Source organism: Daktulosphaira vitifoliae, unplaced genomic scaffold, assembly GCF_025091365.1.
Source record: "Daktulosphaira vitifoliae isolate Bord-2020 unplaced genomic scaffold, ASM2509136v1 Scaffold_1, whole genome shotgun sequence".
NCBI classification, from domain to species: Eukaryota; Metazoa; Arthropoda; class Insecta; order Hemiptera; family Phylloxeridae; genus Daktulosphaira; species Daktulosphaira vitifoliae.
Window position 1 is genome coordinate 57,750,118 of NW_026099572.1, and position 25,556 is coordinate 57,775,673.

The following is a 25,556-nucleotide window of genomic DNA, read 5'->3' on the forward strand; positions in this document are numbered from 1 at the left end:
AAAAAAAAAAAAAAAAACACATCATAGTAAAATTAATACCTTCTCAGCTTCGCATCGAAGCTAAAAGGTCATTAGCCCCAGTTGATAAATTTGAGGGACTAATAATTTTATCAAGATTTGAAATATACCTTTGATAACGGGAATTTTTTCTTTTTTAATTTAATTTAATTTATTTTACACTTCTATTTAATTATAACAATTTATCATATAATTTTTCATACATGATATTTATGTAATATATTAAATATAAACAGATTTTTATCTGAGTGCGGTAGAAAATAGATATTAGTATTCAGTAAAAATGACTAAAACTCGCATATTTCTATATTATAGCATAAATATTGCATTTTTAATAATAAGATAGTTTCGGGTAATAAGGCTCATCTAAAGGAAATTTGAAATATAACAATAAAAACTATATCAAAATCAACTAATTTTAATGTTAAGTAAACCTATAGATTCATTACTCATAAAATATAAACAAAAAATGGCAACTTTTGTTGTAAACAAAAACAAATCAAACATTTTTAATACCTATATATATAAATTTTTAAATTAGTCATACAAATTATGTAATTCTTAGTTTTTATAATGTAAATTATGACCAACTTAAATTTGGCCTATCCAGTTTTATTGTTTTTGTTTCCTGAAACGAGTACAAATTAAGGGGGCTATAATTATTCATTTATAATCATGAATTTATTACTAATGTATTAATTTATTTAATAATATATTAATTTAGATAAAAAATTTTAGCTTCGATGCGAAGCGGAGAAGGTATTAATTTTACTATGATGTGTTTTTTTTTTTTTTTATGTCTGTTGCCACTTTTTCTCAGCTCTCACTGGACCGATTTCTTTCAAAAATACGTCAAAAGATCACAAATCGTATCTAGTTGAAGACATTACCCTTAAAAATTGAAAAAAATTCCCTCGTTCCCCGCAAATGGGGGAAATATCCAAAAAAATTACAAATTTAAAAATCGCTAATTTTCGAAATTTTTTCACTTTTTTTTCTTAAAACTTCCATAACTTTTTGAAAAATCAACAAATCAACATAATTTTTTTTTATACTAAAACCTTAGATATTTACCTTTCATTTGATATCATTTTTTTGAAAATCTATCACTTAACCTGCTCATTGGGGGGGATTTAAAATGGCAACTTTTTTACAAAAATTAATTTTTTCAACTTAATTTTTGAAAATGTTCCGGAAAGACTGCGTCCTTTAAACATATATCAAATTAAAGCTTATTTTATGTACTACAAAATGAAAAAAAAAAATTTGTCCCGACACTTTTTTTTCTACATTTAAACGGCTGCCGTAGTTAAAAAAACACTATTTTTGTGTTAAAATTTTCGATTTTCGATTTTAAATTTTCAACTTAAAAATGCTATAACTTTTTGAAAAATGTATATATCAGCACAAATTTTTTTTTTCTAAATACATTATAAGTACATCTTTCATTTGACATACTTTTTATTAAAATTGGACAATTTCCCCTTATATAGGGGGCGTTCAAAACTTAAAATATTGTAAAAAACATAGATCTTTTTCAACTGAACTTTTGAAAATGTTCCGGAAATACTGCGTCCTTTAAACATATATCAAATCAAAGGTTATGTTATATACTATCAAATGAAAAAAAAAAATTTGTCCCGACATCTTATCTTCTATGTGCAAATGGCTGTCGAAAATTTAAAAAAAAATGTAATGTTTGCGATAAAAATTACATTTTATCGGGATGTTTTTTGTACTTAAAACTGCCATAACTTTTTCAAAAATGAACAAATAAAAATAATATTTTTTTGTATTGAAACCTTAGATATTTCCCTTTCATTTGATATAATTTTTTTTGAAAATCTAACACTTATTCTGCTCACTGGGAGGATTTAAAATAGTAACTTTTTTACAAAAAATAACTTTTTCAACTTAATTTTTGAAAATGTTCCGGAAATACTGCGTCCTTTAAACATATATAAAATTAAAGCTTATTTTATGTACTACAAAATGAAAAAAAAAAATTTGTCCCGACGATCTATCTTCTATACGCAAATGGCTACCATATTGAAAAATATACTATTTTTGTATGATAATTATGGGTTTTGTATTTTATTTTAATAGAAGTTGATGTTGCTTTTGCAATTATCCATCAATTTTTTAAAATTAAACACTATCTACAGATTTGCATCGAAGCGTTTCTTATGATAGTGATTTTAATCACTGTCAGATTAAATCTATACTGGACCCTACTATGCAATGTCTCCACTATGCCGCGACCCCACTGTGCTACCGTTTTTTTTAATTGTTTTTTTGTTTAATTTAATATACAAACCTTATTTGAATTTTTACAATTTCCCATCATAGACGAATAAATATTATATAACTGACTTGATTGATAAACAAATAACAGCACTACATTCTAAAAAATTGTTTCCGATTATACATCATAATAACAATCCAGGTATACCTGCCAGAAATTACAACTTTATAATTTTGATAAAACTAACTAAACGTTGGCAAAAAATGAATGATATAACAAACATTACTCAAAACTACAAATTTAACAGAATATTCATAATAAAAGTTAATATTTAAAATTATATTTTTAATAAGAAAAAATGCAATTTAAAAAGAAATAAGTACATTAGCAATTATAATTAATAATCGTTCAAGTAATTAAAATGTAAAAATGTTTTCATATTATCTTATCGTTGATAATTTTTGTAACTGATGAGGAATTGTACAACATTATTGTAAAATATTGGCACAATAATGTAAAACTTCATAACGGCCTAAACCACTGAAATTGCTGCCAATCAAAGAGATTTTATCTGTTTTCATAGTCTGTGCTTCTATATTTGAAATTCCACGTTTTTATTTTTTAATTTATGCTTCAATAACTACGTGAGTAAATACAGATAATATAATTCGAACCATGACATAATTTAATATAATATAGATAATAATAATTAAATAATACATAATTTAAAATAAAAAGTCATAAAAGTATGAAATAATAGAAATCTACAATGGAAAATAGCATAATTATGTGATATATTTTTGTTATCCGTGTAGCAAAACCGCTTCACACAATGAATGACTCTGAACTGGCGATATCGCGTTTGAGACGCCATTTCGAATGTTAGCTACCTATATTTGTGACCGATTAAAAAATATTAAATTGGATTTTTATTGCTTAGGCCTTATTACTCGACAGAATTTTTTACCTGATATTACTTTATTAGAGATATTTTTTTTTAATTTTGCAATAAGTTATAAAATGAAAATACCTTTTCAGCTTCACATCAAAGATAAAAATATATGAATATTTTTTCATGTGTTTTAATCAAATAGTTAAATAATCCTATATTCAACATATTTTCTTTTATTAATAAATATTAAAATTTTGGAATTCACAAAAAGAGTGATTTTAAAATTTGTTTCTAAAAAATAAGATTTTTAAATAGTTACTTTTCAGCACTTTTCTTACAAAAAAGTATTTATAGATCAATTAAAAATTTAAGACGAATATTTTAAAACATCTAAAAACATTTAGAAGATGATATTTTAAAATTTTTTGTTTGAAAATAACCTAGATTCCCAAAAATGTTAACCCCTATGATATTTTTACAAGCCTATTAATATTTGTATTAGTTAACCTTAACTCAGTAAATTAATGAGATTTAACTATTAATTCGATTTATTTGAAACATTATTAACTTTTGCTATTAACTCATGAAATTTTTTGTTGCACTTTTTAATAAATTTTTAATATTTTAATGAGTTAAAATATATATATGACACATATATATATATATATGTCTAAATATATTATTTTAAAAATAAAAACTAATATTTAATTCCTATTAGAACAATTTGTAGTTAACCTTAAGAGGGTTCACTAGAAATTTTTTTAAAAATTAATATCATTTTATATAATAGTATATTGTTTCATTTTTCCAGAATAACGGAAAAATACAACCGGGTTACAACAATGTTGATGATGTAAGTGTTTAAAATTAGCTAATTATTTTTATCCAGTTAAAATACATACCCAAATTGCTCTAATATTTAAAATGATAACCTTTTTTATTCACAATAAATCCTAGAAAGTCGTTTATTAGTTAAGAAAAAAATAATTTTAATTATATACTTAATATAAATCCAGAAATTTAAAATTCAGTAAGATTGTTTAACATTATTTAACATGATATTGCTTCTTGTCAGTTTTGTATACTCGCGAGCAATAAAATATGAATTAAACTTATTTATGCAAATCTATTCACGACTTATGTTTTAAACGACTATTTAGAGTTTATATAATTTAATTATTTTTAGACATAAAACATTATCAAACATATTGGTGGGCTATTAGGTCAAATGTTGATTTTAAAAAGAAAGTAATTTAAATAATTGTTTTATTATCAAGATAATCTTAAGTTTATAATTTGTCAATAGTATGCCGTGTACAATCCATCGCTATTCCTCAACGGGAAATATTGAACATTTTCCATGTACACAGCAAGAACTTCCGCTTATGCATGCTAATGTTTGGCCACAGTGCATCATATTTTTATTGTATATTGCACGTCCTATTGCGACCTGAGTTGAGACCAATTAAAGGTTGGGCCTATCCGTCACTGAAGTATTTCCCTCTTAAACAACTACCCTTCTTGGAGTCACTAATTCTTCATCCGATATCGTTTGTCTCTATTTGCCCTGTATCTGGCGAAGACTCGTAATATCCTGACGCGCAAGGTTATTTGCACATATATTTGATATTCGTCAATCTGTATAGTCGTTGCCTCATCATTGGACCAATGTCATCATTCACGTCTTCAGCATTTCTACACATACATACTTTTTACTGCTATTATTCACCATTTATCTATTTTACTTTATTAACAGTACAGTCTTTTTTCAATTTTTTATTATATATCTTTGCTGTTTTGTTCGTCAGCTATTTTAGTTATAAGGACCCTCTACGATTTTTAATTATAAATTATTAAAGAACTTTTAATATATTTGTTTTTGTTATCTACATAATCTCTATACGTCTATGCGTCATTTGTTGAATGTGCAATTACCCAAGGTAAGCCCTCTCATCCACTCCTCTAATGAATGTAAATAGGGTTCAGGAAAGACGGTAATCTAATACTTAAAAGTCCTACTGTCTAGCGAATCGAAACGAAAATTATTATTGTTTCGTTCGAGACAGCTGTACATATTTAATTATTACAATTATTAAATTGGGACGGTGTGACCGAGTCGGTAACGCGGCAGTGCTTGACGCGCACTGACTCGGGTTCAAAACTCGGTCACGGGCGGCTTCATTTGCCGAACGATGATCAGTTGGGTTATTGGAGTCACCATCCCATTCTCCGGCGACGGACTAATCACGCAGTATAAATGGTTAAGAAAACCTCCCCCTAGGGGGACGTTGCTATGGTCCTTAATGGACTAATAAAAGCAATAAAAAATATTAAACATTTTTGGAACAAAAAAACCTATGGCTATAACAAATAATGTTTTGTTTTTTTTAAAAAAAATTTTTTTTTCTTTTCTGTTTCCTTACTTTTTAAAATAAAATATGAGATCATATTTTATCTAGAACATAAGGGAGTGGAATATAGATTTAAATTATAAACAAAGTATAATATAATTTACTGATTTTTCTAAAATGCATTTATGTTACTAAATTATAATACAAACATTGTTTAATTTATTAACTGGGCCATAAATATACAAGAACAATAAAATGTTGTTGTTGAGAATAGTTGAGAGTAAAAATCCCGATGAGTGGAATCTGGGTTTAATCAACTTGCCTAAAAATTGAGTATGAATAGTCTTAAAAATATTTTTTAATTTTATCAAATTATACCTTAGAAATTATTATAAGAATATGCATACATTTATTAATAATTAGCAAATATTTTAATACATTGAGACAAATGTTGTGAGGGTGGGTCGCTCCGTACCACTACTTATATTTATTATGTATATTCCATTGCGTTTAATCTTATTCAAAAAACAATTTTCTTATTTTTGTCTCTGTTTTGTACGAAGCAGTAAGACAATTAATTGTGCACTGCACTAGATTTTCAACTTATCTTAAGCCTGTATACGATTAACTAAAGAAGCTGATGAGAGGACACACCTGATTGGATGCCGAGTGGGTGTCGGCTAACATCCAATAAATGACGCGAAAACAAAAATTACATAACAAATAAATACATAGAGTACAAGATTCACCAATAAGTATCTTAAATTTAAGGAGTAGCGAGGGGTCTTAAATACTAATGGCTGGCAAAGCAAAATACAAAATTTAACTGAATAAATGAAGTCGATGATAGATTTGAGCAGACTGTATGAGATATCGTATTAATGATGTTAAAACTCGTTGACGACTGATGTGGGTTCCACGGTAATGGAAATGCTCAGCACAAACGCAAAAAGGCGCCGAAAATAATTAAGCGCTACAAGGAAGATGTATAACTTGTATGTAACGTAGATGTTCTTCAGTAATGGTCAGGGTTTCAATCACTGAAGGTGTGCAAGGGCACGCCTTTAAGACTGAGCACAATGGTGCACCATAATTTTAGTACTTGTTTTGTACAAAAAATTATGGCGCACGATGACCGAAAAATAGACAAGCCAGTGAAAGCGCTTGTTGTAAAGGGTGACACATAAAAATATTTGTACAGACCGAGAAATGTACACAGCAGACAACTGACGCGTAGCCTGTCGATTTGCCATGCTGGTTTGCGAGGGATAGGCGACGCTAGAAATCAGTTATCACGTAATATGTACTCAGCGGTATTTATAACAGCTGATCCACTAGGTCTTTAATAAAGGCGCTCTCGCCAAACAGTCTCTATATTTAAGATTAAATGATATGTTATGATTTTTTTAGCTTTGTGGAAATTCACGACCTGCTACAGAATATCCTAATGTAAGTATTGATTATAAGTAAATCGTAATACGTCATTTAATTTTTCTAAATACAATTTTATTGATGTTTTAGGAAAACACATTAGAGCCAACCTATTCGAGTGATCATGTGACTGGACATGTATATAATTAATTTTAATTAAATCATTTATTATTAATATGGACTTACCTTTTTACATACTATAGTACAACCATTTTTTACAATTATATTTGTTTTTAAGCCTTAATAGATAAAGGGTGCAGGACTTCTTAATTTTGTTTTATGAAACTGAAAAAATTGCTTTTTTTATGATCAATAATTGAATTATCGGATATTTTTATTTTATTAAATCGTCTAATGATATTTATAGTTTTTCATACGAAATTTGTGGCGTGAGGTGACATGGTGGTTACACTAGTTGTTGAAAAAACTCTAGTGTTAAGCCGCGCCTATCACCGTAGGTGAACGGATGGGTGACCACGCGTGCATTTCTGCGGTGGCGAAAAAAACACCATGTTCCCAGTTCAGAAGGCAACGGGAAACTACTGAAATTAAATTTCCCCAGGATATAGCAATCCAGTTGGGATTAACCAACCCAACAGTTGTAAAAAAAATAAAATAAAAAATTAACAAGAAGATTCATTTTAAACTTAATACTATTCTATTAAAAGCTTTTAAACGTAATTATTGAATGAGATATATAACATAATAGGTAAACTTAAAATATATACATTTTTTTTTTATGAAGTATGAGTTGATTTATTTAACGATATTAAAAAATTGTTTTTTTTTAGTTCTTTTTAAAAAGAAAAATGTTGTTGACACTTCTTATTTATTAAGGCTTAATTTTATAAAATCTGATATCATTAAAAATGATATGAAGTTTAATTTATTACAATAATCTCTTAGCTTCGATGTGATATTAATTAATAAACAAAAACATAACAGAAAATTTCATTTTTTAACAATTTGTATTTTGAAAAATGTAGTACAGTCAGAACATGACATAATGAAGACCAGTATAGATTGAAACCTGATAGTGGTTAATAGCACTCTCAAAATGCTTTAATGCGATTGTGCATATAAAGTTTTAAGACATTTTTCTAATTTCGTAAAATTAAGGGTACTGTTTTTATTTTTGTAACTGATTACTTCAACTAAATTTGTACTCCGTTTAACATAACCCACTCAATTACTTACAAAATAAAAATAACTTTATGAATATATTCTTACTGTTTTTAGAGACATTATATAATTCTTAATTTATTAATTATTAAGTCTTTTTGTTTGTACTCGGGCGGGGGGGGAAATGAAACCAAGAAACTTCTAGTGATAATAATAGAAGCACCCATGCTTCAACTCTAGTTATTACTTTAATTTTCTTAATTACATCAGTATCAGTAGCAGTATTAATTGTGCATGGAAATTGTTTGAAAAAGTAAAGTTGACACTCTTATAATGGTATAAAGGAAAAACCAATAAATAAAATAATAACTGATAAATTAAGAAGTATTTGTATCTAAAAAAAGTAATCAGTTGAGTAGGTTATAATAAACGGGTTACCTATAAATCATCAATGAGAGCCGATTATTTTTATAAACAGACATAAAAAAACATATTAATGTAATATAAATGTTTTACAGTTTCGCAACAAAGATAAAAGTTTAAAAAAATATTAAAATTTTTTATTACAAAAAACTTTTAAGGGGATCCCCTCCTTTTACAGTAACGAGAAAATTTTTTTGAGAAAATATGGCAAAATACACACTCACAAAAGATTACATCATGTTAAAACCAATATGTTCACGTATCACATTGAAGCTAAATTATAAAAATTATATCAGTTATTTAACAATTTATGAGCTGCTTAAAATAATATTTCAGACAACAGATTATGCATCGAGTTTCAATACTAACGAAGTAATTAGCTAAACAAAAATTTAAAATCTTAAATAATAGAAATATAATTTGGAAAAAAAAATTTAATATTTTTATGGAATTATTAATACAGTAAATTTGTTGCACATACACACAAGATAGCCGTATCGTGTTTGAGAAATATTACTTTAGGGTAATATTTCTCTATTGTATCTATAAACCTTAGGGTAAATTAAACAAAAAATTACTTTTTTATTATATTCTTTAAAAAAATTTCAAAGCAAATTCAATGGTACAAACCCAGAAGTTCTGTTTTTAAAATTCAAAGATATATTGCGTTTTAAATTACCAAATATGAAAAGCAAGTTTTAGAAAAATGACATGAACATTATAAAGAAAAATAAATAATGAACTTATTATTTGAACACCGTTAAGTCTGTTGTATATGTATTCATATCTAAAAAAACCTTCATTAAATAAAGTGACATGATAAATTTTATTAGTGAACAAATGTGATGTTCATAACCTACATTCTTGTTAGTAGATCAATGCTAAATTAGGTCTTATAAATAAGAAAAATACAAAAAAAATTTTCCATTGTCTATGCATTAATATCAAGTGAAAATTTATTTAAATTTTTAATCAAGCTATTTTTTGACAAATACCCCTAGTGGGACAAATTCTGAAAAGAAATTGGTTTTTAGGGCTCGTGTTCTTTTATTAAATATTTTTTATGGGATTTTAAAAAGATTAATTTTTTTAAAATAACTTATTATTATTGAGATAAAGGTAATTCAAAGTTAAAAAAGTTATTCTTCCGTGATGTTGAAATATTTTTATAATCACATTGGGGCATTAAAAAAAAATTATTGTAATAAAAATCATCTCCGAGTAAACCAAATAACAATTTAAAAATAATAATTTTTTACTTGCCTTAAATTTTTTTTAATTCTAGAAATTTATATCTAACTTTCACCCATAAAAGCGACGTAGGTTGTACTTTTATATTATAATAATAATTTTTCCAAATTTTTAAAGCTATTTCAAGATGTTTTTTATGCACGAAGTCTGTTGAAAAATGTTTTCTCTACAAGATATAATCGCTTGAAAATAGATGAAAATAAACTTTTGAGGATATAGTATAGGTGTAGCGTCAATCGTAGATAAGATGAGAAAAATCGACTTAGATGATTTGGTCATATTATAAGGAGAAAGGAATCGGAAGATATAAGAACAGTTATGGAAATGAATGTTGAAAAATAAAGAGGTAGAATATGACCAAAAAAGAGATGGAGTAATGTAATTGAAGTGATATGAGGACGGATGATGTGTGCGTAGATAATGCGGAAGATCGTACCAAGTGAATGTTTAAGATAAAGGTGGCGGACCCCTAGTAGTTAGGATAAGGACGAGAAAAAAGAATTAGAAGTCATTATGATAGTCATCGTTAAGAACAAGGGTGTATTACTAAATTCTGCTGTAGGTTATTCCTATTTTTTAGCTTCGATGCGAAGCTGAGAAGGTATTAATTTTACCATGATGTGTTTATTTTTTTATTATTTTTTTTTTTTGTGACTGTCACTACTTTTTCTCAGCTCTCACTGGACCGATTTCTTTTGACAATACGTCAAAAGATCACAAATTGTATCTAGTTGAAGACATTACCCTTAAAAATTTAAAAATTTTCCCTCGTTCCCCGCAAATGGGGGAAATATCCAAAAAAATTACAAATTTAAAAATCGACAAATTTTGTCATTTTTTTCACTTTTTTTTCTTAAAACTTCCATAACTTTTTCAAAAATCAACAAATCAACATAATTTTTTTTTAAACTAAAACCTTAGATATTTTCCTTTCATTTGATATAATTTTTTTGAAAATTTAACACTTAACCTGCTCATGGGGGGGGATTTAAAATTGCAACTTTTTTACAAAAACTAACTTTTTCAACTTAATTTTTGAAAATGTTCCGGAAATACTGCGTCCTTTAAACATATATCAAATTAAAGCTTATTTTATGTACTATAAAATGAAAAAAAAAAATTTGTCCCGACACTTTATCTTCTGCATGTAAACGGTTGCCGTAGTTAAAAAAACACTATTTTTGTGTTAAAATTTTCGATTTTCAATTTTTAATTTTCAACTTAAAAATGCTATAACTTTTCGAAAAATGCATGTATCAGCACAATTTTTTTTTTTCTAAATACATTATAAGTACATCTTCCATTTGACATACTTTTTATTAAAATTAGACAATTTCCCCTTATATAGGGGGGGTTCAAACTTTGAAACATTGTATAAAAAATAGAACTTTTTCAACTGAACTTTTGAAAATGTTCCGGAAATACTGCGTCCTTTAAACATATATCAAATTAAAGCTTTTTTTATGTACTATAAAATGAAAAAAAAAAATTTGTCCCGACACCTTATCTTCTATGTGCAAATGGCTGTCGAAATTATAAAAAAAATGTAATATTTGCGATAAAAATCACCTTTTATAACGATGTTTTTTGTACTTAAAACTGCCATAACTTTTTCAAATATTAACTAATCAAAATAATATTTCTTTATATTGAAACCTTAGGTAATTTTCTTTCATTTGATATCATTTTTTTTTGAAAATCTAACACTTATTCTGCTCACAGGGGGGATTTAAAATAGCAACTTTTTTACAAAAACTAACTTTTTCAACTTAATTTTTGAAAATGTTCCGGAAATACTGCGTCCTTTAAACATATATCAAATTAAAGCTTATTTTATGTACTACTAAATGAAAAAAAAAAATTTGTCCCGACGACCTATCTTCTATGCGCAAAAGGCTACCGTATTTAAAAATATGCTATTTTTTATTAAAATTCTAGGTTTTGTATTTTATTTTATTTTAAAATATTTTATTAGGGGAATAAACTGACTTTCATGAATATTATATAATTTCATTGACATAGAATAAAGTTCATAAGACATATGATATTATACTTATTAACATTTTTTACTTTTTTAAAGTCGAAAAAGTAATTTTTAAATTTGAGTTAGCTTAAATAGCCAATTTTATCATGCAACAAAAATCAACGAATAGTTGCCGAATGGGTAACACCTTGATCTTTAACGCCTAGGGTACGAGGTTCAAATCCGTTTGTGGCTTCTAAAATTTTGCATTTTTTTTTTGAGTTAGAATAGAATTTTCAAATCATTTGATATTTATCTCATTTAGATTCAATAATTTCAATAAATATAAAGGATCTTATCACTATAGTCTCCCCTCGTGAGAAGAAATTGATATTCATGTTAATATTATTTTACTATGTGGTTCTTTTTCTGGCTACGATTTATTTTGCCAACCCTCACTAGACCTACTTTTTTCAACGATACGTCAAATGATTCATTTAAGTTTATGATATTTAAGTTAATGATTAGTTTAAGTTATTACTCTTAAAAATCAAAAAAATATTCCTTATTCAAATAAAAAGTAGCTTAACTAGATTTGTCCATACAAACAATTAAAATCATTAATTTTTAATATTCTTAAATTATTTATTGTCGAATTAAATTTGATATGATAAAAGTATTCAACTACAAAAGTAAATAATTTTACTTTATAATTTATTAATTTTTTAACTCTATTTCTGTGTGCTACTACCAGTCTATAATATGCCAAATTTTTTAGTAATATTTTGCTATATAAATCATAAATTTAAAAAAAAAATGATTTTTAGTTTCACCTGAAGTTAACGATGGAGTTTTACAATTATAATTATATTTTTGATAATATGCTCAATTGAGTAAATCTTTTTAACTACTTTGGTTTGATTGGTTCATTTAATTAAAGTAAATTATTAAAATTAATTAAGTTCTGAATATTTCAATTGCAGAATTTTTTTAAACACCAAAAGTTATTAGGATATGATTACTATTCTTTCTATTTCAGTTATCTATTACGATAAAAATGTAAAAAAATCGAATTTTTCTGACAAATGTACTGTAATTAGTAATTATAAAATTTCCAGATTGCATATTAATCTTAAAAATTTCATTTTTTTCAATTTAATAATGTCAATTTCAAACTTGCAAGTTGAACTATAAGTTATGGTAACAAATTCATTTTTTAGCTTCGATGCGAAGCTGAGAAGGTATTTTTCATTAAAACTTTCACTTTAAAAGACAATAAAAAATAGGTTCAAAATGATTACCTTTAACATATTAAAAATCAAAATCAGTATTAATTTAATACAATTTTTTTTGTTCTTAATTATTTTTTTTTATATGTAAATACTTATTTTTTAATAATAAGTAATAATATTAAAACTTAGAAGTAATAGAAAAAGTTTAATTGCACATTTGAAAACATCACGAAAAGTTTATTTAGAAAAGTATATTTTTTTTCTGATGAAAGTTCCTTTTGTTTAGTGTATTTATTCATAAGTAACAAAATTTTTTTATTAAAAAGTATTGCATAAATTCCTTTAAATTTGTATACGCATTAAAAGTATATGAATATACAACTCCTTTTTATTTTTATAATATCTCCGTAAAAATTACAATATTATATTATTGAATACCACTTTCATACTCAATTTAATTACTGTAATTATTATGTATTCATATATTATAGTTATAAATCGGGGTAAAATTAAGGGAATAAGTGTTATTGTTGTTTTTGAAATAATCTACCAATTTCATTTTTTTCTATTTAATAATATTTATTTCAAACTTGCAAGTTGAGTTAAAAGTTATGGTAATAAATTCATTTTTTTTTTATTAAAACTTTCACTTTAAAGAACAAAAAGAAGTAGGTTCAAAATGATTACTTTTAACATATTAAAAATCAATAATAATTTGAAAATAATTAATTATAAAAATTATATAATATATAATTAAAATAATTACTAATCTGGATATAATTAAGGAAATAGGAGTTGATGTTGGGTTGGGTTGGTTACATTTTTAACTTTATAATGCTATAACTCATTGAAAAGTGTACGAATCAACACAATTTTTTTATGAGAAATAATATTTTTTAATAATCCCTTTTTCATTCGACATACTTTATCTTAATCAGGGTATTAATAAGAAACTAGCAGATAATGTAGCTTTTGTAATTATCCACCAATTTCTTAGAATTAAACACTATCTACTGATTTGCATCGAAGCGTTTCTTATGATAGTGATTTTAATCACTGTCAGATTAAATCTATACTGGACCCAACTATGCAACATCCCCACTATGCCGCGACCCCACTGTGCTGGGTTTTTTTTATTTGATTATTTTATATACATAATAGTGTATTTTATGAAATGTTCAATTAAAATTTAATTCAAATATATATTGCTTGAAGTGCTTGAGGATATATCCATGTTTGCAGTTGAGTTCTGACGTTTCGGACTCATTGCAGAGTCCATCTTCAGAGTGATGGTTGCTAGTCGGTGGCTGCAACTATACAAATATATATATATATATAAGATAACTATAAAAACATGCTCATTTTTATGTTTTTTTAAAATTATAAATATAATAATTTCAGGGTAGAAACATAAGCTATAGTACTTCGGATTATAGGACGTCAAGTTATAGTACGTCGTCTTTTGATAATTATGATGTAAGTATTCAAATGTTCATTAAACTCATAAATTCTGACGAGATTGAAACTTAAGATTAGCTAATATTAAAATAATATTTTTAAAATGATATAAGTCAATAAAGTAAAAAAGTTCGCACATACACATCTGATCAATATTATTCTGTAATATGATTATTGGTGGCGATTCGAGTAACGATAATTTTTATAAAAAAACAATTTAATTCATATAGATAAAATTTAGTGTAAGTAGATTTAATACTCGTATACTTTTTCTGTTTAGCATAGACCAACCGTAAAATATACAAGTGAAAATTCACATAATACAAAATCAATGTTAATATTCCTTTAAAATAAATTACAAAGTATTTAAAGTGGAGAAATATTTGTTTTTTTATAATATTTTCAAAAAAATATCTTAATTTGAAATTTATTCATATTTTTCTATTTATATATGAATTGAATAATTTTTATTGTATCAATTTAATAATAAAACATTACATTTTTTTTCACAAATAAAAAATATATCGACATTGTAATTTTAGTCCTGAAGTTATTGAATTTATCATATTATCGTTACTTATCATATACGTATCAAAATCACCCGTGCATCTTTTTCACTTTTTTACTAAGTTTTTTAAATAAATGAGTTACGCTTACAAAGCTCAGTTGTAGGTTATGTAAGTTTTTCCATTCTCTCCAACACAAGTAACTCCTTTAAGAAGGAACAATCAATGGATGGATTTCATGTGAAGGAGGTACAATTATATATAGTAACTTTTCAGGAGTCTAAAAAGACGTAATATGTTATGCATAAAAACTTCACTTCATTTGGTCATCATTAAATAAAAAATAGTAGTATGAATATAAAATTACAATGAAAGTTAAATTTTCTCACGAAACCAACATATAATACAAAAATACTCGTCACTGATTTGCTCCATTACAGGAACTCTATATTAATAGTTCATATCATAAAAATAAAAAATTCAATTGTGTATTTATTATTATTACTCTTTTTATTGCTATTTATGTTTGACGTTTGTTAGATAGGACGGAAAACTTACATAGCTCAGCGCAACGGAATTTAACCTCAATACCTATAGACTGAGGCACAATGCTTTCCCGACTGAGTTATGTAAGTCGCTTACCTACCTACCTAATTCACTCTAAAGATTCTTAAAATACAAAAAAAAAATTATTTTGGATGGTGCGTGTTGATTATTATATTAGAGGCCTTATACAGAGATTCAGTAAATAAAGAAATAGGTAATTTGTTACTAACAAAAAGAACAAGAGAAACGCTTTTCCTTAATTATTAAACACTCTTTATATTTTTCTGTTTAAGAATAATAAATTATATTTTAAGTAATTTTATCCTAATGGCTTATTTATAATAACAATAATTAATTTTTTTTTTATTATAATTTATATATTTGTGTATTTTATAGGGGATGATTTAGAGTAAACAGTCATTAATAATAATATTATAGATGAATGACAATAAATTTATTCAGCATATCGTCATCAACAACTTAGTTTTTAATCTTTTTACGTCTTCGCGTTGTGTCTTTTAAGTAATGTAATAAAATTGCAAATTATACATTTTTTTTCAAAATTTTTATTACAATATTGTAAAAATTACACATTTTATTTTTCAAAATAAAATTTATTGTGAAATTAAAAGATTTGTATTGAAGCGTTTTTTATGAGAATTGTGTTAATTACTGTAAGATATATATATTAAGTATGTATAATGTATTTTGAAAAAAAAATTTGTGTTGATACATACATTTTTCGAAAAGTTATAGCAATTTATAGTTGAAAATTTTAAATCGAAAATTTTAACACATTGTAATGTTGCAGAATTTAATTAGTTTTTTAATAAATGTTATCAATGAGAGGTGTGTGCAGTAGGTGTAAAGCATAGGTTCTCAAACTTATTTCATCTACTGCCCACTTTGAGCATCAAAAATTTTTTAGGCCCCCCTCAAAAAAAAAAAAAATTTAACTTATCATATATAATTAACTTATTATATATATATATATATAACAAGCAACCGATTTCTTTTTTTTGTTACTAGTGTTGTTACGGCACTGAATCCACGTTCAGACAAATATGATGAAGGGAATGGTATCAGAAATCGTTGAACAATTGACCATAAACTAGGGTAGAGTTGCATGATTGGCTTTTGCAGCCAAAATTCTTGATAGCCATTCTTGAATTTAAATTTGATTTCTTCATTCGTGGTCAATTCTAAAAGTTGTTCTTCTATCTGGGATGATTCTGCTGTGTTGACATTTGAAAATGGATCTAATACCCAGTTGGGTATATCCATGTTTAAAATGTCCTGGAATCGTTCTTTGAAATCACTGTGTAAGTTCTCCAAGTGTTGGCAGTAAACAACCAAGTCGTCATTGATAAAAGGAGCTGCTGATAAATTAGGAAAGTTATTAAATTCACGTCTACCAATATTTCTCTTGTAGAATAGCAGTTTAGCAACAAATGTAGCAATGACAGTTTTTGTTTTAATTAAGTTCAAGTCGTCACCTTGAAGTTGGAGATTTACATCATTAAATAACTTATAGAGATCTGTCAAGTACGCAATATCATTCTTTGAAGTGATGAGGTTATCGTGAAGTCCTGTTTCTTTGTTTTTCAGGAACTCTATCACAGAGTCAAACAAATTATAAAACCGAGTCAGACAAGTACCTTTTGAGAGCCAGCGTACTTCTGTATGAAGCAGCAACCGGTTGAAATCTTCATCATTAGCAACACAAAGTTGACTAAATAATCTGTCATTTAATGAGTTGCTTCTGATTTTATTAACGGCTTTAATAACATAATGCAGTGATGTATGAAGGCGTTCACTCAGATTTCTCGCAACTAAATGCTGGCGATGAATGACGCAATGTATGGCAAGCACGTCAGGAACTTTATTTTTTAAATAAGCTATGAAGCCCTTGTGACGCCCTGTCATAGCTGGAGCACCATCAGTAGCAATTGACATAATATTCTTCAGGGGAATTTGCTTTTCATCACAAAACTTTTCCAGTGTATTAAATATTGTTTCTCCTTTTGTATATGTCTCTAAATTTCTCGCAAATAATAGTTCTTGACATATTTTCTCATTTTTTATAAACCTCACGTATGATAACAATAATGCTTCATTAGTTGGTAAAGTGGACTCATCCAATTGAACTGAAAATTGACAAGTCTTCAGGTGATTACACAATGATTCTTCAATATTTTCCGCCATTTCATCAATTCTTCGTTGTTCAGAACTATTGCTCAAAGGAATTTTTCGGATAATATCTGCCGCTGGTTTATGGAGCACAGTTGTTATTACTTCTTTTACTGCCGGTAGAATTAAGTCTTCCCCAATGGTATGAGGTTTGCCTGTTTTAGCAATTAACAATGATATATTGTACGATGCGCGAAGTCCATCATTTTCTTGTTTGGAAGCAGCAGAAAAAAGTGTCGATACAGTAGGTTGAGCTAGGTATTTTTTTTCCATATTTTGAAAATAGGTGACATCTTTGCCTTTCATGTCTGGATGCATTTTATTTAAATGATCGTTTAGTCTAGAAGGCTTCATTGCTTCGTTTGAAAATGTTTTTTGACAAATAAGGCACATTGGCGATGATGGATTTGTCCGACTTTGAATAAATCCGTATTTAATGTATTCCGCACTGTATTGTCTTTTTTTCTTTTTTGCTTCCGACATATTTTTTACTTCCTAGGTATTTTATACGAGCAATCAAAACACAATACGGCCAGCACGAAGCGACACCAAATCGTAAACTAAAATGTTCAAATAACCGAAGCCTGAGTATACATTGTGTATTGGACGTAGTGTAATAATAAATACTAAATTATCAGCTATTGTCGCCGTTTCGATAACGCTAATCATTATTATTTACGGGAGACGACGAAAAACTTCTAGGAACTATTTATATCTACACGATAATAGCTAAAAACCTGTGGCCCGCCACGTCGCACAATACGTATTGGTGGTAAATCATTAGCATCATATTATAAGTTAATTCGCGATCAGTGAGTGAGTAGTATTTGGCTTTAATATAATTTTATTTTTTTTTTAATTTTTATTTTTTATATATATCTAGATTCTAGATATATATTAGGCTTAATCAGCTATCGCCCCCTAAATCCAACTCAACGCCCCCAAAATTTCTTTGGGCATTCTACCACCCCCCTAAATACTACCAACGCCCACTAGGGGGCGTTATCGCCCACTTTGAGAATGACTGCTCTACANGCTCACTTTGAGAATGACTGATGTAAAGTATTTTAATAATTGTGTATATGATAACCTCCACTAGTCAACCAGTCTGATATCTGTCATCAGCTGACCGTACACTGTGCACCTGTACCAATATTGTTATGTCCCCTCAATGAACGTGTTCAAAGTTGGCACCACCACCACCCGGCGTCACGATCACCGGCCACTACACAAATGCCAACATTTTTTTTTTCTCATCTATACCACCGAGGCGACAAGTTGTCTGTTTTTTTTTGTTGTGAAAACCACGTTTTTGTATTTTTTTTGTCCTCCGTTTTTTTTTCTAATAAAATAAAACGTTGAGTCGACCGGTCGTCAACTTGTGTCAACCAGGCTGTTCAGTTTTTTTTGTATAAAATAAAACGTCGAGATGTCCATGATGGCGTAAGGCACAACTATGGCCGGTGGTGGGCCGTCACTCCTCAAATCAACAATCAACAACAAGTACAACATCAATAAACCCCCTTTTTTACCCCTTTTTAATTTTATGTATGAAGCACCTCCTTTTTTTTTCTTCTTCTCCTTTTCATAGTCATTTCCTATGAATATATTTATATTTAAAATAGTAGTTTTAAACTTTTAATTAAATAATTAAAAAAATGTTGTTATATTATACATGGCCTTTTTTTTTTCTTCTCTATACTTTTCCCTCATTTTTATTAACATTTGTTTTTTTTTTGTTTTTATCAAAACCTAGTAGCTCCGCAACAAGTACTATCTTGTTTGGCGCGGCTACTAGGTCACTGTCCAGTGTTCCCCCTGGGCAGTGGGTAATTAGTAGGCCCTCTGTTTGGCTGAAACCTTACAACATAAATAACAATTTTTTAAAAATGGCAGCCATTTTCACATAGAAGATAAGGTGTAGGGACAATTTTTTTTTTCAATTTATAGTACATGACTTAAGCTTTAATTTGATATATGTTTAAAGGACGCAGTATTTTCAAAACATTTTCAAAAGTTAAGTTCAAAAAGTTAGTTTTTGTAAAATAGTTGCTATTGTAATATAGGTCATTATTTTATAAAACTGAAAACAAAGCATTTTTGTAATGTTTGGTTTAACTATGAATTTCTTGATCTATTATTACAAAAATATAATATAGTCTATTATTTGTAAACCTAGAAGTAGAACACTTAGGTAATGTTTAGATTAATTTTAATTTCCCAAATTATTGTTACTAGACCAAGAAGTAAATATTTATAAACATTTTTGAAAATAATTACTATATGAATTTTATAAAAAGACAAACAAAATATTTTAGTATATAAGATGAAATGGAATGAATTGAAAGGGAGAGAAAGAGAAGACCTCGGGAGTACCGAATATAATCTCTTTCTGTGTGGTACGTTTGTGACATTAAGTTTTTATTTTGTGTATTATTTATTTATCCGTTTTTAAGTGTATCAATATTTTATATGTTTTATTTTGATTGATTATATCTTTATTAACTACATTTTGCGTTATTATTGAACTACTAAAACTATAAGTTAGAACAAAAAGATTGTTCCATATTTAAAATACAAGAAGTGATATATAAATACAACACTATTTTAAATCCCCTACAAAAAAATCATAAAATATATATATAACATGATAGGTGGTCTTGTAACATGCCTGCTATATTAAGTGACCTAAATAAAAGAAAATAGGGGCACCTACAGAAAAAATTTAATAAAATAAAAAACATTTCGCCACACGTGCTTAAGGCATGGCTCACAAAAAAAAAAAAAATATATGGCTCAAAACATAAAATAATAAATATACATTACCAGCCCCGAAGGGCTAACGAAACAGAAGGCAGGTTTAGCCGACGCCAATAAACGAAAAAAATTACAATTTATTAATAGTAGCGGACACTCGTGAAAAAATATTTATAAACAATCACGATGTTGCAGCGCTCACAACAACAACAAAAAAAAAACTCCGCTACGGACGTGAAATAGTACGATCAGTTCCGACTATGACTATTCCCCGACAAAACTTCTGTCATTTGACCCGACAGTCTGTTGGCGACTACATGACTAGCCTTTAGAGTAGAAGTCAACAAATTTTACTACTAAGTGCCGGAAATTATTAAGAAAAGTTTGAATCATCACACATCATAAGACGACAATGTAGGTGGTGAGCAGTACAAATGACGTTCAAGATAGGAAAGGAGCGGAGTAAATGTACATACAAATGCCGTCCATGAACCGATCCGAAGAAGTACACAGCTGACTATCTCGCACGCGTACAAGCAAATCACAACACCATATCATGATTATTTAACTGACAAACGACGTCGCAGTATGCATTCGGCTCAACAAAGATAATTCGGAACACAAATATATATACAGGGTGTTCAGTAAGTCAGGAAACTGGTTTCTATTGTTCTCATTGTTTGTAACAATGAGAACAATAGATACCCGTTTCCTGACTTACTGAACACCCTGTATATGTCACGTTACAAACATTTTCAACTTTTAAAATATACTTTTTTGGTTGTTCATCTTCTTCTTGATGGACATTATCTATAGTTATTTTAATCATTAGTTTTTTAGTATTATTATTAAAATATTAATAGGATCATCAAACAATGATAAGCAAGTTGTTTCTTCCACAAGGTACCATAATTGATTAATAAATTTCTTTATTACCAATTCAGCCACTTTTGGGTCATCAATTTTATAATTTTCAAGTGTTCTTAAAAAAAGAATCTCATTATAAGGTGCTTTAATTACATCTGGACATCTAAATCAAAATTCTACATAACACTTAACTATAAAACAACACACTGTTTTTAATGATCCAATTTTTGCTTTTGTTATTGTAAATTATCGTGAAATAATAACATTTTTAAACAATGAATTCCCTTATACATCCACCTAGCATGATGGTAAGTTCCTGGATGTAGAAAGTTAATACCTCTAGATGGTATACCATCCAAAAAAATAGTAACAAGTTCCAAAAATTCTTTATAATCATCTCTCGATTGATTTTCATTTAAAGTTTCTATAGAAAATTTTATAACATCATCGGCTACACTATGCAATATTTGTTTGACCTTTATATCGCTTTTATAAGTACTAAAGCGTGTTTGGTCTATTTGTTTCTAACCATTTTTGAAACGTTTAAAAATAGGAATTTCGGGCAGGACATTGCTGTTAGTATGGAATACGAAAAAACGGATTGCAAAACAATTTCTAAGACATGATGTCGACAAGCCAAAAATAATATTGATCTATTTAACATTTGCTCTAAAAGCACATATGATTCATTTAACCTACCACTATTGGAAGCCATTGTGTCAAAGATAAACGCTTGTACTTTTTCTAACAAATCCCAATCCTTTAATGTATCATAAACGGATGATGAAATTTCTTTTCCAGTGCTAGATGATATTTGTGGGACTCCGAGGATTTTTTCTTTTTTTGGTGCTGTTATAATAACAGGTAATCTGTCCACATTTTCCGTTTCAGTAAAATTTTGTAGGATTTTTGAATCCCAATGGGCGACTGCAAAATTTAAATTTAACTCGTGGAAGGATTTTTTAATTTCTAATGATAATTGTTCATGAAATATTTCGTGACTTTTTTTTATTGACAAACGATTAATTGCGTAATCTTTTACATTTATAATAAATATTTCGGCAAACGCTATTATTAAATGTAGTGCATTCCTGTCACTAATCGTACATTTATCTAAGGCTGATGCTAAACGACTAGACTAGATTTCTTTTCGGTCTCTTTTAGTACTCAGAGGCACTATGATGTCTTCATTTTCAGAACTTAATATATTTTCCTCACCATCACTTGAAATACTATTTTCCTAGTCAATTCTGTTAGATGAGTCTGAGAAAAAAATAAGATTACAAATAATTGGCACTAATTTTTATAATTTTTCAGGAATTAATTTATTTACCAGGATTCATAGTAGATATTGGTTTCAACATTTCTTCCTTAAGTCTTGTTGAAATCTCCGCTTTCAATTTCACTAAGTTTTTTGTGTACGTCTCCCATACAACCAACACGCCTTTATTGCCTTTTGTTAAGGGCTAGTTTAATACTTGGAGATCTTGATCAAAACCAAGAATCGAAAGCTACCCGACGTCTGCTCAAATATCGTCCCTATCTCCTTAAATGAGTTTTAATTACCTGAAGGAGACACAGGCAATCATGTACTTTAGTTACAGGGGATAGATTATTAAATAAAGTTAGACTATTGTTTTATGCTAACGAATAAGTAAAGTTATACTTTAGATGTTCAGTAAATATAAGTTATATGTAATATACAATACGTCTGACCTGAATCCTAGTACAGTTGGTTAGTAGGTATATCCAAGTGAGACGGAGTTGGTTGGCTATGATGACGATTGGCGATAGACAGGTCGTTGAATAAAACAAGTTAAGTTATAAATAATATAAATAAGACGAAAGTAATAATATTGAAAACTATGTCTATAATAGCCACTCAAACACAGTTGTCCTTTGTCAGTTCGACGTCAGTAGCTCTGAGCTACAGACGAGTAGAATTGTCACATCAGTATCTCCCTTTATGATTATTAATATGTATTACAAATTAAGTAAATGGAAATAAAACGTGTATAATATAAGTGGTAAGAATATAGTAATAAATGTTCTTACACTTTGTAAAATTAAAAACTGTTTATCCTCTTCAATTTTAATTATATTCAAAGTATTCTCATGAGCAATGTCAAACAAATCATTTAAAAGGTTTTTAAACAAATTTTCATTGGTCTGTTGTGTTGCGGATTTTCCCGATTTATTTTTTTCTAAACTTTGCCAATTATCATATAATTTTTTTAATTTTCAAACTATATCACATTTTTTTTTTTTGAAAAAACAATTTTTTAATATTATTATTTTAATTTTATGTTTAGCGGTCAAGGATACATAATTATATGTTAGAACCTTATATTTTGCTTATATATGTTTCTAAAAAATTGATTCTATAGTTTTTTCCGTCATCTTAATATTTTAAAAGATACACGCAGAATACTATATTTCTACCCCTTTTCGTCATTTTTCAACCCCTTTGAGGCACGTGGAGATGTTGACCTAGAATACTCAAATTTTACGAAAAATTTTTATTTACTTAATAGAAAAAAATGTGGGTTTCACCCTATGATTTTTTAAAGTTATTCAAATAAGGACCACCCTAATATATGTGGATTTTTTTTTAAAATTTTTATATATAGGTTTTATATATGATATGATATGATATTGGGTGATGCGTGTATATCATTAGTACAATGTGGTGACGTAGTGCATTTTATTCCGGAGTATCCCAACGTCTTGCAAGCTAAGTCAAACTGTTTAAAACCAGTCGCTTACTTGGGACGTATACCCGCCGTGCTTAGCGGTAATGTCGTGATTAATAGCCGGTGGGTATCCGAAGACGTTCATCGTATTCTCTAATTGTAAAAGTGTAGATGTAACTATTTTTTTATTAACATCTGTTTTTTTTTTTGACTCTCTCTGTTCGCCTTTAATTTGTAGACGAGGTTTTTTGACCGTTCGGTTTTTACCTCGAATTAACTTAATTTTTTATTTTTTAATAAAGTCCCCTTAATTTAACTCAACTATCATCTTATTATTTTGCATGTTTCATCTTCAATGGACTCGTATATTTTTTTTATCTTTTTTCTTTGCAAAATGAACTCCCCTAGTTTATAAGGTACGGACAACGGCCTTGTATAAGGTCATTCCTGATCATTATGGTTATGTGACAGCTGTCACGAGATTTTGGTGTACATCTACTATCAACGACTCAACGGACATCAACTTCAACCTTTATTACTTTTCTATTTTTTTTATCTTAAATTGTTTTTAATGAACAACATTTAATTTCTTTTTAAAATCCTACTATGGTCCGACAATACATTGTCTCGCCCAATGGGTTGGCGACCATTTTCTTTTTGAATTTTTCAATGTGCTATGAAAGTTACAAATTTTCCGTTGTGGCCAATTAATGCAATTTTTTTTATATTTGTAACAGATATGTGGATTTTTTTTTTAATTTGATCGGGAACTTTGTATAAAAGTTAATACTTTATAATAAATAATTTATGTTAAATTTTATAAATTTTGGTCAGTACTTAACCGTGTTTCGATAGGGTTAAGGTTAAAAAAATGATGTTTTTGTGTTTTTTGCGACTACCTCCTAAAATATTAATAATTGAACAAATTATCTAATTATAAAATATTTTAGCTTCAATGCGAAGCTGAGAAGGTATTGGTTTTACTAAGATGTATTTTTTTTTGTGTCTGTTACCACTTTTTCTCAGGTCTCATCGAACCAATTTCTTTCAATGATACGTCAAAAGATCAAAAATCGTATCTAGTCGAAGACATTATCCTCAAAAATTGAAAAAAATTCCCTCGTTCCCCGTAAAAGGGGGAAACCTCCAAAAAAATTACAAATTTAAAAATCGCTAATTTTCGAAAGTTTTTCAATTTTTTTTACTTAAAAGTGCCATAACTTTTTCAAAAATGAACGTATCAATATAATTCTTTTTTATATAGATGCACGATATCATAACCTTTCATTTGGTATATTTTTTTTATAAATTTAACCCTTAACCTGCCCACAAGGGGGGATTTAAAATGACATTTTTTTCAAAAAAAATTAGTTTTTTTAACTTAAATTTTGAAAATGTTCCGGAAGGTCTGACACTTTTATATATATCTTAAATTAAAGCTAATGTAATATGCTTTATCATGAAAAAAAAAAATTTCGGACTTTATCTTATCTTCATGGTGAACATGGCTACCGAATGCTATTTTTGTGTGAAAATTTTCGATTTTGTATTTTCCATTTTTAACTTTATTATGCTATAACTTTTTGAAAAATGTATGAATCATTACAATTT

The 25,556-nt window shown here is 27.7% G+C and overlaps 2 protein-coding genes across 7 annotated transcripts in view; one reads left to right on the forward strand and one right to left on the reverse strand.

Annotated features, from left to right (window-relative positions):
- LOC126895300 (uncharacterized) overlaps positions 1 to 16,071 on the forward strand; it is a 33,549-nt gene extending 17,478 nt beyond the window's left edge. For 4 of the 6 annotated variants that reach the window (XM_050667024.1, XM_050667026.1, XM_050667027.1 and 1 more), the window contains 6 exons: positions 3,967 to 4,008; positions 6,917 to 6,955; positions 7,028 to 7,075; positions 8,819 to 8,854; positions 14,330 to 14,404; positions 15,835 to 16,071. In XM_050667024.1, the coding sequence (XP_050522981.1) occupies positions 3,967 to 4,008; positions 6,917 to 6,955; positions 7,028 to 7,075; positions 8,819 to 8,854; positions 14,330 to 14,404; positions 15,835 to 15,846 (252 nt within the window). In that variant the 3' untranslated portion in view covers positions 15,847 to 16,071. The remainder of the gene's footprint in view (positions 1 to 3,966; positions 4,009 to 6,916; positions 6,956 to 7,027; positions 7,076 to 8,818; positions 8,855 to 14,329; positions 14,405 to 15,834) is intronic. The other 2 variants (XM_050667025.1, XM_050667028.1) reach the window with 1 other exon arrangement.
- A 291-nt stretch (positions 16,072 to 16,362) lies between these two features.
- Positions 16,363 to 18,658, reverse strand: LOC126894667 (protein ZBED8-like). The gene is made up of 2 exons (XM_050665851.1): positions 16,445 to 18,658; positions 16,363 to 16,372 (listed from the first exon to the last, which is right to left on the reverse strand). Exons 1-2 carry the CDS (start codon positions 18,109 to 18,111, stop codon positions 16,363 to 16,365), a joined length of 1,677 nt encoding a protein of 558 aa, XP_050521808.1. The 5' UTR covers positions 18,112 to 18,658.
- Between the last annotated feature and the right edge of the window lie 6,898 nt (positions 18,659 to 25,556).

What these genes read in the sequence shown, in the direction of transcription:
- LOC126894667 (XM_050665851.1), bottom strand. Translation starts at nt 18,111, where the DNA reads ATGTCGGAAGCAAAAAAGAAAAAAAGACAATACAGTGCGGAATACATT.